Source organism: Choloepus didactylus, chromosome 18 (genome assembly GCF_015220235.1).
Source record: "Choloepus didactylus isolate mChoDid1 chromosome 18, mChoDid1.pri, whole genome shotgun sequence".
Classification (NCBI taxonomy): Eukaryota; Metazoa; Chordata; class Mammalia; order Pilosa; family Megalonychidae; genus Choloepus; species Choloepus didactylus.
In genome coordinates this window covers 49,479,437-49,495,025 of record NC_051324.1, presented here as the reverse complement: position 1 = coordinate 49,495,025, position 15,589 = coordinate 49,479,437, and the positions used below count along the sequence as shown (strand labels likewise).

At 48.6% G+C, this 15,589-nt stretch overlaps 1 protein-coding gene across 3 annotated transcripts; it reads right to left on the bottom strand.

Moving 5' to 3' along the window:
• Positions 1–2,073: 2,073 nt before the first annotated feature.
• On the bottom strand, positions 2,074–10,916 carry GSDMA (gasdermin A). 3 transcript variants are annotated; one of them, XM_037809679.1, is made up of 10 exons: positions 10,703–10,916; positions 10,333–10,513; positions 7,576–7,741; positions 6,660–6,756; positions 6,120–6,167; positions 5,131–5,151; positions 4,334–4,488; positions 3,776–3,890; positions 3,011–3,084; positions 2,074–2,538 (listed from the first exon to the last, which is right to left on the bottom strand). In XM_037809679.1, exons 1-10 carry the CDS (start codon positions 10,914–10,916, stop codon positions 2,296–2,298), a joined length of 1,314 nt encoding a protein of 437 aa, XP_037665607.1. In that variant the 3' UTR covers positions 2,074–2,295. The 3 variants fall into 3 exon arrangements, with proteins under 3 accessions (XP_037665607.1, XP_037665605.1, XP_037665606.1); XM_037809677.1 differs by lacking the exon at positions 5,131–5,151 and having other exon boundaries at positions 4,334–4,536; XM_037809678.1 differs by lacking the exon at positions 5,131–5,151 and having other exon boundaries at positions 4,334–4,533.
• Positions 10,917–15,589: the final 4,673 nt, after the last annotated feature.

Genomic DNA, 15,589 nt, shown 5'->3' with positions numbered 1-15,589 from the left:
CCCAGCCGCGAGGCTCATCCTCACCGCTGCCTGTTTCCCCGGCGTGAGGGAAGAAAAGGCTGCGAAGGAGGCACGCAGAGCTAGGCTGTTGGGCTTAAAATAAAACCGAAGAGGAGTGTAGGGAGAACCCTATGGGATCGGAGCTTCTTTGTTAGATTTTAGTTTAGTGCAGAAAAAATAAGGCATAAAATCTCTGCAGCCTGGGAGTATGGATAGGAGGGAGAATGCAAAGGAACAGGGGTTCATTTTGTTTATGACTCGGGGCCAGCCACGTGGGGGTAAAAAAACAGCTCGAGAATTTAGACTACGGGTGAGTGAGATGATATAGATGACTGCAAGCTCTGTGAGGCGGAGGGAAGAGGGTGAAAGGTCTACCGGCAGAAGCTTCAGGGAGTCCTTTGGGGGACCTTTGAGCATCCAGCCATCCATTCATTATGAAATGAGGAACAGAATGATGGTGAACCTAAGGGGAACCTGAGAATCGGGAAGGGAAGGAAATTGGACCAGAAATCCCTTTCACTTATTTTCCAAAAGAATCCCCCAGTGATTCTGCCCAATAGGTGAAGTCAGGGAGACACAGGTCCGGATTCCTTTAGACCTACAAAAACACCTCCCTCCCTCCCTTGGAACATTTCTCTCTTTCATAACTGGAAGTCGTGAGCATTCGACTGGGACGGACGCTATAAGACCATGTAGCCCTTTTGAAAGGTCCTTGAGGGCAGAAGATATGTTTTGAACCCTTGTATCCTTTTCTTAGTTCCTTGCATTAACCAGCCACTTACTAGATGGGAAAATGTGTGCTCCAGTTTTAGGGAACATGCCTTGCTCAATTGCCCCCCAACTGCCTCCTGGCCCCCAAGGTTGGGGGATGGTTTAACAGGACACTTGAATCATCCTTGGAATAAACTTGTTAAAACCTATTCTTCGTAACATCATATCTGTAACTGAAGGTGGGTGAGAGTGGTAAAGGAAGAAAATGAAGAGCTTTGTTGTTTGTCCTTATAATCAAAGAAGTTACTCTTCTGGATTGTTAGGCTGTTAGCTCACCTCTCTATTAAATTTACATCATAAGGGAAAAACAAGTCAGCAGGTAACACAGTATGTTCATGAGCAATATAGCGAGGCCTTGGAAGATGCCCCAGAATGGGGGAGGATGGCGTAACACAAGGCAATTGGCGACTGGTCATGAATTCTTAGTGAGTGAGGGAACTAGCTTGGGAAAAGGGGTGGCTGTAAGCTGGGAGATTCTGACTCTTGGGTCCAAAAGCCTTGGAGAAATTATTCTACTGGTAAAACTCCTTTAAAAGAGATTCGTGAAAGATGTTAAAACCTTGCTTTAGGCAGAGGAGGAAGATATAAACCCAGCAGTTTTATGTGATTGCAATACGCACATTAGCAGGGCCACATCCCAAGCCTACCCACAGCCCTTCCTCCCACGACCACCCTGAACTGAGGGCAGTAGACGGAAAGGTAAAGTAAGGAGATAATATCACAATTTATTTTTAAAGTTTACAATTTTTCTCGGACTCTGTTATTTTTTTTAGACCCATCTGCATATTCTTTTCATTGTGAAACACACTTGAAAGTTGTTCTATTCTTGTTTAGGCTTGTAGCATGTATTTCTCAGTCTCTCTCTTTCCCAGGCCCTCAACCCAGGTCCAGAGGATCCTGACGTCTCCTCTTTGAAACAAGCTGCTTTGACAATATTTTCACACCCTTTTAGTTCTTCTAGCATTTCCAGGAGGCCTGAAGACAATGTAGTAGTATTCATGTACATATGATCTGTATGTAGTATGATAATGTCTGTTTTTTTTAGTACAAATTAAGAGTTTCCTTATGATATATTCTTTTTTTATTCAAATTTATTCACATACCATACAGTCATCCAAAGTATGCAATCAATTGATCACATGATAAATTCTTTAAAGAAAAACACCAAAAGACACCTGAAGTAACATGTTTTGCATTTATTCTGGTGCAGCTTGTTTTTTGGAAGTACAGGTGAAAGGGTTTGGGGCAGGAAATTAATTTATCTTTTTTTTTCTTCTTTTGTCTTGATGAAATGGTTCATAGTCTGTGAAAGTTGGAGAACTTCTACTTCTAGAGGATTCAAGCATCAGCAGATGGGCAGAGAGGGTTGCGGAGCTGGGGAGATACAAGGTTGGCCAGGTGGAAATTGGTAATCAGCTAGGGTTTCTATCACCTTCAGTCTGGTGTTTCTAAATGCCCTTGGCTGTTAAGGACACAGTGCAATGAGGTAGAGAAGGCATTAGGGGAGCAGGAGGAAAAGGCAAGTTAGGAGGCCTCAGTCAGCAGCTGCAGGAGGGAGAGGCCCGCGTAGAGGGCACAGAGGCGGGGGAGGGTGTCTGGGTCCCACAGGTACTGGGGGCCAGATCTCTGCACTTCCAGGCCACTCAGCCCCACCAGGGCCTCCGTGAGAGTCAGTTCCTCTTCCCCAAGGGAGGAGAGCAGCTCGGGTCGCAGGGGGAAGACACCCTCCTTATCCCGCAGGAAACTCTGTTCCATTGTACACTCCACCTGGAAGGAACCAAAACAGCATGAAAACCTTTCCTAACTCATAAAAACCACCAAGAGGGCTACAGTTCCCTTCTTATTAGTATAACTCTTTATGTTTGTAAATGTTTTACAGCCATTCCTCCATCTGGGCCTTTTAACAGCCCTGTACAGTGGGCAGCACAGTTAATTTTTTTAGCTCCATTAAAAGATTTGCTCAAATCACTTGGCTAGAAATAAACAAAGCCAGGGTTTTCTGTCTCTTCTCCCAATATCAGGCTGAAAAACCCAGACCATTGCCCTGAAGTTCTCTCTTCTACCCTCTGTTGTGTAAGTAACCAAAAGGGAAAAAAACATGGAATAAAATAAGAACTGGGCATAGGGATAGGAGAGGGGTCTTCTGGACTGTTCTGTCATTAGGCCAAATCTGCATCTTTCTTCTGGTTCTAGCTGCCTCCCTCCCAAACACTTCTGGGCCTCCGCTGTGTTCTCTCACCAGCTTTAGCTGCATGGGTAGGATCTTTTTCTCCATGGATTTGACCAGCAGCTTCTGTTGGGCTTCACTTAGCTCTGGAGGAAAAAGCAGAGGTAGGGATGTTTGTGTTGCTGTGCAGAAGACTACAGATTCCAATAAGGCACACCCCCAGAATATCAACATTCATTCATTCATTGTTGAATGTCTTCTCTATGCCAGACACTTAGGTAAAAATTGTTAGGTAAAAATTGTTCTTCTGAAGGAAAAACTCAAGGAACTTGCAGTCAAGTGGGGAGGACACAATATATATCACTACAAGACATTAATGGAGCCCATAGCCGAGGAGTCTACTTTGGTCTTGGCATTTGAAGATGAGTTTCCCAGGGAAGCGAACATCTCAGCTTACACCTGAAGGACCAGAGGATTTTTCTAGGTGGGGGAATGTTTCATGCAGAGAGAAGAAGAGGATTTAGAGGCAAGATCAGGAGATGTTACTCTGTGACATGGAAGCTAACAAGTATCAAAGTAGAAGTGATGAGCTTAGCTATATGCAGAAGTTTTCAGCAGATTTGGGTGATAAAACCAGGGTTATTTACCAATTTATATTAGCTGGCTGTCTTCTCAGACTCTCCAAGATGACCAAAAGAATCCTTAGGAATGAAGCCAGTTTTTAAAAATTTACATATAAACTACCAACTGTGGTATAATTTGCCTGGCATTCATTCGTTTTAGAAATATTCCAATCACTGAGAAGGTATATAGATTAAGACCTTATTCTCCACTTACCTGTTAGGGCTCCCAGGAAATAGAGGACGGCTCCTGTTGCATCCTTTGATAGCAGGACATCTTTTGGGAGTGCCTCCAGGCTCACTTCATGTCCCTTGTCTAGAGCCCCTTCCAGCTGTGGGAAAAGGCAGGCAGGTGGCTTTTTAAGAGAACATGGTTAAAGGGCCAGCACAGTGCCTGGCCCATAGGGAGCCCTCAACGTGCCTTAACTCCCTCCATTTCCTCACTTCTCTTTTAAAGTAACAAGTCCTGAAAAGTTTTGGACCTCTGGGATCCTTGGTCCCAGGCTCGGGACAATTGAAAGGGAAGGTTCCAGCCCCCTTCCACTAGAGGACCCTTCTGGCCTGCTGCCCACCCTCTGTCCTTCAGGAGGGATAATGTGCCTTGGGTGCATCTGCACTGTTTTCCCCTTTCTAGGGAGGACAAGACTGGAGGTTTCTTGGCCAGCTTTGGAGAAGGCATCCACTATTGATTCCTGGACACTCTCAGATCTCCCCACTGGCTTCTACCAAAAACCCTCCTTCTCCCACATCACCCATCCTTCCACTAGGACCTCACCATGAGCTCAAGGTCTTGCAGCTCCTTTTTCTTCCCTAGAAGTTTGCTGAGGGAGCTGAGCAGGGAGTGTTGCCCTACTCGGCTCAGCTTCTGCACTTCTTGGGTCTCTCTTTGAACCTCTTCTTTTAGTGTCCTGAAGTCCTCTAGTAACTCCCCTGTGGGAAGAGTCAATGCAGCCAACAAGCAGCCCTGCATCTGTCCTCCTCCCATTCAGTAACATCTCCCTGCAGGGCCTTTCACTTAGCTCTCCTCGGGTCCCCAGCTCTGCTCCCAGCTTGAGGCTGCCCTATCTTTTTTCCTTACCAAGGAAGATGGTAAGGATTTGAGGTGTTGGGGGAGAGTTGGGGCCAGTACCCATATTATCATCTAACCCAACAGCAAATCCTCCCTGAGGTCCTGGTCCCCATCCTGTATTAGTAAACAATTGGCCCCCCTTTCTCTGAGATTCCACCTAACAGTTGAGAAGGAAGGTCTATTTGCCTCCTTATGAGTTGGTTGAGAAAGAAGAATGACTTGGGCGACAAGGTGAAGGCCAGGGTGGGACTGCTCCAGAGGGCAGTGGGTCTGTATCCAGGGATGTGGGTGGATCAGGGATAGCTTGACCCATCGCCTGGACCTTCGGGGACCCGGCATCCTAGGAATATGTCCAGCCTACTTTAGAGCAAGAGGCTCCCTGGAAGTGGGTCCAATCCCTGGGACCTGGGACTCAGCCCTTGTCTGTTGCTCCTTCTGCAACAATGCTTCTCCCATTGCCAAGGGCTTGGGGGAAAATTGGGAAAGTTCACAAAATTTCTTACCAGTATCAGATGTCTGGATAACTGATGAAAGAAAGGGGAAAAAAGACTGATAAGAATGTAATACTTCGGAATGCTAACCAAACCCAGGAGGTAAGAGACTAAGGAGGGTTAGGAAATATGCCGTCTCCTCGGAAATCCCAGTCATCCTAAGGAAGCTCTTGCTCCACTCCTGGGGGAGCAGGAATGGATCAGGAAAAAAGCCAAGGCAATGCAAGAAGGGGCATCTGATCCAGTGGGCGTCACTGACTCAGTGGCTCCTGTCCCAGCTGCTGGGGGGCAGAGCTGCAGATGTGTGTGTAAAAGGTCACGGCCACCAACTGACCGTGGAGGACAGAGGCCCAAGGCGTGGGACCAGTCGGGCATCTCCTCCAAAGACCCCCTCCCCCTACTTTTTCTTAAGCAATTGGAATTTTTGCCACATTTCTGGGACAGTTGTTAAGAAACAATTGAGACGCGCTCTACTATATTCCCTGTCCGTCCCATGAAGAGAAGGAAAAGATTGGGGTTTTTAAATTCTGAGTCAAGAAAGTTGCAGTGGAATGAAAGGAAATACTTAGGGCTGAACTTCTCTTTTGTCTTTTCTGAAGGCAGAGACAATGCACGTAGGTCAGCATAGAACCTATTTCTGTCTTTTTATCTAGAGCAGTTGTCAAGGCAGTTTTATCAGTGATCATTATAACAACACGGGCATTATGTCAGCACATCCACGCATGCATTTCAGTAACACACACTGTCTCCAAGTCTTATTTCTGCTTCCAGTTGTGCCTCTGCTCTCTGTCTGTCTGTTTTGCTGTCTCTCTTGGGCAGTATTTATATGCCTCTGTCTGTCTTTCCTAAAGTTGAGGATAGATATTTTTAGGGACTTGGGAAACAAAACTAGGAGCTCCTCGGGGGATAACAGTATGTGATAAGACAGGGTGGAAGGTTTTAGAGGATAATCTCAGGGGTAGGGCAGAGGGTGGGGGGAGCCAGGAAGCAACTTCACTTACCTCCGGGAGGGAAGGTTTGCATGTTGTCATTGTAGATATGTGGAATATCTGTAAGGAACAGGAGAGGGGGAGCAGGAGGACTCTCCAGCTGCCCCACACTTCCTTTTCTAGTCTCAGGCCCATGGGCTCTGTTAAGGCCTAGTATCCAGCCCCTCAAATGCCTCCCCTTATCTCCTGCTCCAGCTCCATTGCTGGAAGGAAGCTTCTCCTACTCTGTAAATACTCTCCTATGATCATTATAGTACGGGTGCCTGTATCTGTTTGCTCCATCGGCCATAGACGTCTAGAGAGGTGAGGCCATGCTTGTTCATCTTTGTACATGTCCCTCCAGCTAACACAGTGCCCAGCACAGGGGATCCAGGAGTTCCATCTCCCCTTTCCCCAGAGCAGCCCGTGTGGTTCTGTGCCCTCTAAGTGGACCACAGTGCTATATACTTCTTTACTCATTCCCTGACATCACCGCAAGAGGGGACCACGCATGCCTTGGAGTTGGTGAGGGTAGTTCCCATCTTGCAGGGAAAGGTGCTGGGGTCTGCTCACCCCACTCATCTTTGCCTTTGACTATCAGCTGTTTCACTCGAAAGGCCAGGATGCAGCCCTTGGGGATGGTTATGGCCTCCTTGTGGTTTATGGATCCCTAGGAAAGACAATGAGGATTCATGAAGATACAGATATCCTAAGTGTGAGCTATGGGATTGTGGGGTGGGGAGGCAGGGGGAGGACTGGGCCTGAGAGACTTTAGGGAGATGAAAAAGTGGGGACCCTTCATGGTATCCCTGATCACCTTTCTATACAGTCTGGACTCCATGGAATGGGCTTCAAAGCCCTTCCACTCATTTCCACTGATCATCCCTTCAATGACCTACATCTGTCTTCCTGGGTCAGACGCACGAAGGGAACTGGGTGGACCTGCTCCATCACCTAACTATGTATTACCCTGTCCCATCTTAGAGCTTCCACCCAGGCCCTGGCGACTCCTTCCTCTTTGCCATCTGTCTTGTGCTCTCTTCTTTCAGGAAGACTTCCATGACTAACCCCTACCTCCTGCTCCAACTCATCTCTTGAATATTTATACAAATAGATATAGGTATGTATAGCATTACTTATTTACATTGAATTTTCCAAGCATGAATGATTCCAAGCAGGTGTCTTCTCCATGAGGCTGAGAACTTCCTGAGAGCAAGGACGTTTCTCTACTGTAAGTCTCTCCCTCCCTGATATTTCCCTGAGGCATCTAGCACAGGGATCGGCCCACTTTGGGTGCCATTGACCAGAGAGGGGGATGGTATCTGGCCAGCTGGAGCCTGAATCTTGAAAAGTGGAGAAAGGATTGGTTCTTTTTCAGTGTGCTGGGTGGGCATTGATTGGACAAAGTAAACCCAGCCTCTGAGGAGAGGCCGAATGTGAGTGTGTGTGTGTGTGTGTGTGTGTGCATGTGCATGTGTGTGAACCACACCTGTAGCCCCAATGGGGCAAAGAACGGGAGGGAGAAACAACCGTCTGCCTTGCCGGCTCTCTCCAGAGTGACCTCTTGGACGGTCTCCACCACCTCCATCACCACGTACAGGTTCTCGCCTCGATTCTGCATCTCCTTCAGGAACGGGTGCTCTGCTGCCAGCTTTCTGTGGCAGGAGAAACATAAGGGAACAGTTCAGGGCTTCTCCCCGCACTGGGCCTTCTCGTCTCTTTTTTCTGTCATTCCTGGGAGCTATACACTGGTGTCAGGGAAGGAGTGAGGCTGTGGAGTAAGACTGAGGCTGGAAACCCAGATCTGCTGCTTATCAGCAGAGCAGCTTGTCTGAGTTGCAGTTGCCTCATCTGTAAAATGAGGGTAATGACACCTACCAACAGCGCTGTGGAGAGGTAAAGGCATAATCATCTAACACTGCACCTGCCCAGAACATGGCCTGGTGTTTGCTTCCTTATTCCATTTCCCCCCAGCTCAGGGGCAGATACTCCTCCCCTTCTACCCTCTTAGCCCTGTTCACCTCTTCTGGGATCTTTTCTCTCCACCTTGTATCCTCTCTCTTGCTCTTAATACCAGTTCTTCCTCTCCATTTGCTTAGAAATAAGGAGAGTTTCCCCCTCCCTGATATTTCTAGCATAGAGTGCCAACATGTCCTCAATCCTAAAAATATAGACTTTCTTTAATCTAGCTACTCCTTCAAATTACCTCTCTGTTTCTTTCCTTCACTTCATCTGCAACTTGCTCAAAAGAGGTGCCTATACTCACTGTCTTTGCTTCCCCACTGCCCCGTCCTACATTCTTCATAATCTGGCTTCTATTTCCAATACTCAACTGAACTTGCAGCGACTGCCTACCCACCAAACTCAAAGACCTTCCCTATCTCTGTGACATCAGACCTTGCAGTCCAAGCCCTCCGTGCTGCTGTCTTCTCTTGACTTCCGATCATACCACGTCACCCTTCTTCTACTCCTGTCTTCCTGTCTTCTAAATCATGTCTATTCTGTCTCCCTTCCCTTTTCTAGTTTCTTTGGTTCCCTAAAATTTTATGCTCTCTAAGATTCTGTTCTCACGCATCTGCTCTCTGAACTCTCTCCAACAGTGTTCTCCCCTCTACTCCAATCTTTTTAATTGTTATGCTGCTGCCGCCACCTATGAATCCTCACCTCCGTTTCTCTCCTGAGCTCCAGGCCCTTGCTTCCAACTCCCCATGGAGTATTCCCAGCTGATGTCTCAGTGGCACCACACACTCAAAACCTCCAAAAGGCACTCAGTCTCTGTCTCCAAATATGCTTTAGATCTGTCTTCCCGATTCTGTTAATGGAACCACCCAGGTCAAATCTCAGAGTCGTCTTTGACAAAACCTTCCCCCTCACCCTGCCGCCAGCTGCCAAGTCCAGCCCCTTCTGTCTCCCCTCCCTATGGCCTTGCATCCATTCCCCTCTCTTCACTCACTTGCTCTTTCCCAGCTCAGGGCTCCTGTCGTCTCTGATGGATAGTGGAACAGCGTCTTACCTGGTCTGCCTTCTTCAAAACACTGTCCTGTTTTTCCTACCTCACACACTTCCTCTATCTGGCCAGATTAATCATGACACACATCAGAGCATCATCAGGGTCTCCCTGGTACCTACAGAATAGTTCAGTCTCCTTGCCCTGGCACCTGGGTGTTTCATAATCTGGATCCAACCTACAGCTTCTGTTTGTTCCACTCATACCTCTTCTGCTCCTGCTAAACCGGCTATTCATAGTCCCTTGTAGCTTCCCCTTACAGATAGGCCTTTGTAATGCCCTTCTTCCAGCCCTGCATGTCCAATTTCTACTCATCTTTCATAGCCTAGATCATAGATTGCATCCTCTGTGAAGTCTTCTCTGATTTTTTCCCAGCCAGAAGTCCCTCTGACCCACCACAAAACTCAGCCAAGCCCCTCCTGAGGCACTTGCCCTTTCTTGCCTTGAATTATAGCTACTGATGCATGTTTTTTCCACTTATAGAGTGCAAGTTTCTCAGACAATGATGTCCTAGGTGTACCCCAGCACCTAGTAGCGTGCTTTGCACTCAGTGGGAGCTTATATAAATATTTACTGAATGAATTCCCAAGCACTCCAGCCCTTCCTCCCTGCTGCCCCAGTCCTCACTGCTTCCTTTCAACTACTACTTAACCACTTAAATGCCAGTTACCCTGTCAAGTCAAACATTTGAGGGACCCAGCATCGAAGCTGTGCCCGCCACACCCTTTGTGCTGCTTAGGGCGGTGTTCCTGAGGGTGTGCCTGGTGTGTGTGTTCTGGGGGCAGGCAGGAGACTTCATTTATGGGGGTAGAACACTGTGCTCAAGCCACAGTGGGGCGCAGGCAAGACTCCCTCCCTTTCTAGTTCATTTCATTGAATCTTAGAGTTGGAAAGAACCTTAGAGATTATCATTCAATCCCATAATTTTGCAGGAAAGAGCACTGAGGGCCTGAGAAGAGAAGTTACTTTTCCAAGGTCACACAGCAAGTTAGTGTGAACACACTCATCCTCACGCGTGTGAGCCTGGAGAGGTGGTGGTGGAAGTAGTGCAAGGATGGGGAGAAGTGGTTAGGAAATGGCCTGCTTATGACCGTAGGACAAAAGGATCATTTTCCAAGCACTTCCCTCTGGAGAGGGTCAGTGTGTGGGTCCTGTCCCTCAACTCAAGGCCCAAAGCACCCTTTCCGTGCACCGTCCCTCCTCCACACCCCAGTGGCCCCTGGCCCTGTCCACTCTCACCTGTCCTCTTGCAAGGTCTCCAGGGCCTTGGGCGCCACACTGAGTGTCTGCACCTCCAGGGTGCTGTTCCGGGAGAGCCCGGCAGTCCCCGTCACCTTCACTGTCTTTGGCATATCCACCTCTCCCTTCACTTGGGCATCCAGCATATTCTTAAAGCCAAAGTTCCCAGTGTCTGTTGGATCTGCAGGAGGGAGAAGAAGAAAGGACCGGTCTGAGGGCACCCTCTTCTCCCTGCCTGCTCAGATCCTGATGAGGACTTGGGGCTAGATGACAGCTAACCATGCCCGGGCAGAGGCAGCTTTGGGATCCTCCTCAGAGATGGGTGCCTGGCCCCCATCCCTCAGTACCCAACCCCAGGCCCAAGGCCGACCTGTAGGAGAGCTGCCGGGCTCAAGCACATCCAGGAGGGTGTAGTCAGTGCGGAGGTACCGGGCTCCCCAGAAGAGCGTGCTCTTCCTCTTTCTGAGCACCAAGCAGAAGGGATAGAAGCGTTTGAAGTCAATGAGGCTGTCCAGAGGGGTCAGGTCCCCTCGGGGATTCAGCTGTCTGGTCAGGGCCCGGGTGACATTTTCAAACATGGTCATTGTGCCTGCAGGGTGAGACGAGAGAGGGTCGAGATGGCTGCTGCGGTGACCAGGGCGTGGCAAGGCACCCGGCAGAGAGGTCACCTGGCTCTGGGGAAGGTGAGCGCTTAAAGATGCCTGCACTCCCGGAACCGCAGAACTGAAAGGAAGCAGAGGGGCCTCGTTTGATGAGGAGGAGACCAGGGCTCGAAAGGTAAAGCAGCTTGACTGAAGCCGGCCTCCCCCTTCTCTGTCAGGGGCTCCTTTTTTTACTCCCCACTCTTTATGGACACAGAACTCGGGGGTCTGTTTCATTAGCAGAGGAAGTAAAGCTTCCTCTCAGACAGTTGTGCTAACCTCGTCTTCTCCAGAGAGCAGTGATGGCAAAGGCCTGGGGATGCCAGGGAAGGGAAGCAGCCCCCACTGACTCAGTTGCCCTTTCCTTGGGTGGGGAGCACGACAGTGGCCTGTGCCCTGGACTCATGCCCGTCTCCTGGTTTACAGAGGTGAGTGGATCCACTTCCCTCCATGTACTGCCCAATTGCTCCAGGCACTTCCATGCTCCTTGCCTGGGCACACACTGCTCCCCCTGCCTGGAAGACCCCTCTCAATCTGAAGAAATCTCTATGTATCATTTAAGACTTAGTTCAGGGTTACCTCCTTGGTGACCTGTTCCCTCACTCATTCAGGCAGCGTCTCCACCTGTGTTCCCAAAGCACTCTGTACATCTGCTTCTGAAGCACCTGCCACTTGCTGTCGTTATGATCTGTTCCCCTGACTCTCTCACCTACTTGACCGTGACCCCACCAGAGGGCAGGCACTGGGTCTTAGTCATTTCTGTAGCATCAGCACCAAGCACAGGGTCTGGTGCAGAGTTGGAGCTTGGCCAATGTGTACAGAAAGAGCAAATGAACAAATGAGTGAATGTAGCCCTGGAGACACGCTGGGGCGAGTGCAGGGCCTGTGAGAGCTGAGGTTTGCTGTCCCAGGTCTCCTGTCTGTCTTTGAGGTTCAGGTCCAGGTGCTCTGTCTGTGAAGCCAGCTGACACAGCTGGATTATCTCCGTGGGTGGTAGAGGACACAACCAGCTGGTCCGGAACAGCCTCCCCTCCCCTCCCCTGTGGGGACCTCACAGGGTCAGGGACGCTGGAGGCACCTGCACAGCTGCATGGGCCACTCTGCCAACCACATGAGCTCCAACGCACTTGTTTCAGCCCTCATGCCTGGGAGGGCCAGGAGGTGACAAGACAAGGAAGGGCTCAGGCCCTCTTCACCAGGCAGGTGCTCAAAGGGCACTTCAAACTTCCCTTCCCCAAGACCTATCAGGATACCTTGGCCTCTAGGGTAGTCCTAGGTCCTTCTTGTTCCACTCTTCTCCCCTACATCCCCCAATACCCATTCCCTCCTCTGTTGTCATCAAGTTCTCACCAGGGAGCAGTGCTGGGTCCTGTCCGGCAGCTGTGTCTGCGGTGAGGGCCCTGGATTCACTGGGTCTGCAGGTTGAGAGTGTGGCTGTCCCTCACCAGGACAGCTGCTTTATGCCTCTGTAGGAGGAGAGATGCAGGCTTCCGGGGACCGCCTGCCCCAGTGACCTCACCCTCTCCTGCTCCACTTCCAGGAGAACAGCATTAACCAGTTCCACGTGTGCCCTGCCCCAGGCCCCGGGCCCTGAGGTGGAGGGGGAGCTGCCAGGCAGGTGCCAGTATGGGTGGGTGGAGGGAGGCAGGGTCCAGAGAGAAGTGGCTACTGAAATTTGGCTTGATGGGCAGAGAGGAGAGAAGGCACCTTTGGGAGGGGAGTGCAGAGAGAGGCAGTGGGAGAGGTGAGTTGGTGTGTGTGTGTGTGTGTGTGTGTGTGCCTGTGTGTGTGTGATGAGGGAAGGCATCACTGTTGGGTCATCAGTATGGTCATCAGGAAGAATCTAAGATTCATGATGAGGTCTTGTGGGTGGGATAAAGGGATAAGAAATCCCACATGTTCACATATCCGAGCAGAGAGCAGAGCAGCTGAAAAATTGTCCTCCATCTTCCTGTTTTTCAACCCGTGTATCCCTACCTCACTCCATTTGTTTCAGCTACACACACATATCTGTGGTTCCGCTCTAAGCATATGTCCATGTGGGCAGAGATGGAGAAAGACAGAATGGTTTTCTGCGTAGTGTTCAGCATCTCTGCTCCTCATGGGCTATTGTATATATACACACACGTATATACATAGGCATAGGCTTAGCAAAATTCATGGAAAAGTCCAAGTTGCTTGTCTGCTGTGGGAATACAGACATCTTACCATGGGTCACTCGGGTCCAGTTCTTATCTTAAGTCCTTGCCTGGAAGAAATTTTAAAGGGGACTTTAGACCCATGATCAGGTCTTTGGATGACAAATTAAGACATTTACAAGCAAGACTCTTGATGTATAGCCGTGCATTGGGGTTTGTGCATATATGGACTTATATCCCATGTCCTATAACCCAAATGAAACCGAGCCTTCATGCTCCTCCTTGAGGTGCTCCTCAGCATCATGACTCATCTGAAAGAAATGCAAATCCAATCTCCAAAGCCATGGAGAGTAAAATAGGTCTTTACTGGAGGTTTTCTTGAGGGGCTCTTGGCGAATAGGGAGATTAGACCATTCTACACTCAGCAAAACTCCCTAAAAACTTCATTACTCTACCTCTGTCTCCAAAGTCCCATTCACTATGACAGCTGCACCCCAGTCTCTCTTCTCTGTGTCTTAAAACAAAACAAACCCGTGCCCCTGCTGGGCCTCTGGTTCCTGCCCCTGATCTTTTTGTTCATCTCCCTCTGCAGCCACCCTTTCCCATTCCTGTGGTGATCTACTCCTTCTTCCTTCAGTTCAACTGTTCTAACCATGACCTTCATCTAACGTCCTTCCTCCTTAAGAGGGGCAGAGGTGGGGGCTTGGTGGGTAGGAAAGTAACCGTTGGTTATTTGGTTGCTGCTACCACATGTGTTGTATATGTTGTGGTCTTTCCATCTCTATCTTCATTTTCCTGGTTCTGTCTCTCTTAATTGGTACCTTGACATGACACCGCTGCAACCCGGAACTTAGTCTAGGACTGTGCCTGGTCAGGCTTCTGGGAATTTCTTCTTAGTGTCTACCCTCCTACCCCTAGCTGCAGACCAAGGTGCCCAGCCCAGCCCATCCTCCAAAGATCTGGAGAACAGTGGTTTCAAGAAACCACACATTTATCTCCTCTCCCCGAGGACCCAGAAAGTCCCCCTACCCAGCTTTCTCTACTCTGACCCAGAAGCCTCACTTCTTTCATTTCTCTTGTCCTCCTCCATTCACTCTGAAATCGGAGCACTGTACCAGGCCTGTCCTCATTCTCCCTGCCCTTGCCCCCCCCCTTCTGCCCCATCGCACCATTCCCCCAAACTGCCTAAGGGTGCTCCAAGCAGGCGGCTTTGAGGTTCAGAGCAGAGAGAAGACACAAGGGCTTGTGGGGCCAGCCAGGTTGAAGATCTTTCCTCATTCATTTCGTGCTTTTGGAGTGGAAATGTCTGTGTCCAGGCTTGTCCCCGTATTGCTCCTCCTTCCCAGAACCCAGGACACCCTGCCTTTTTATCACCCCCTGGACCACGGTTTTAGGGATGGATAGGTCACAGAATCCCCTTAGGTCCACAGGCTCATTTTCCTCACAGTCCTTGTTTAAGTTCATGGGCTTCTGGGACAGAATATAAACTGCTCTGGAAGAGATGTAAGTTAGACTTAACATGTAAGAACTCTAAGTCAATTAAAAGCAACTTAAAAATGAATCAGAAAGACCTATACAAAGAAAACTACATAACTCTACTAAAAGAAATAGAAGGGGACCTTAAAAGATGGAAAAATACTCCATGTTCATGGATAGGAAGACTAAATGTCATTAAGATGTCAATTCTACCCAAACTCATCTACAGATTCAATGCAATCCCAATCAAAATTCCAACAACCTACTTTGCAGACTTGGAAAAGCTAGTTATCAAATTTATTTGGAAAGGGAAGATGCCTCGAATTGCTAAAGACACTCTAAAAAAGAAAAACGAAGTGGGAGGACTTACACTCCCTGACTTTGAAGCTTATTATAAAGCCACAGTTGCCAAAACGGCATGGTACTGGCACAAAGATAGACATATAGATCAATGGAATCGAATTGAGAATTCAGAGATAGACCCTCAGATCTATGGCCGACTGATCTTTGATAAGGCCCCCAAAGTCACTGAACTGAGCCATAAAGGTCTTTTCAACAAATGGGGCTGGGAGAGTTGGATATCCATATCCAAAAGAATGAAAGAGGACCCCTACCTCACCCCCTACACAAAAATTAACTCAAAATGGACCAAAGATCTCAATATAAAAGAAAGTACCATAAAACTCCTAGAAGATAATGTAGGAAAACATCTTCAAGACCTTGTATTAGGCGGCCACTTCCTAGACTTTACACCCAAAGCACAAGCAACAAAAGAGAAAATAGATAAATGGGAACTCCTCAAGCTTAGAAGTTTCTGCACCTCAAAGGAATTTCTCAAAAAGGTAAAGAGGCAGCCAACTCAATGGGAAAAAATTTTTGGAAACCATGTATCTGACAAAAGACTGATATCTTGCATATATAAAGAAATCCTACAACTCAATGACAATAGTACAGACAGCCCAATTATAAAATGGGCAAAAGATATGAAAAGACAGTTCTCTG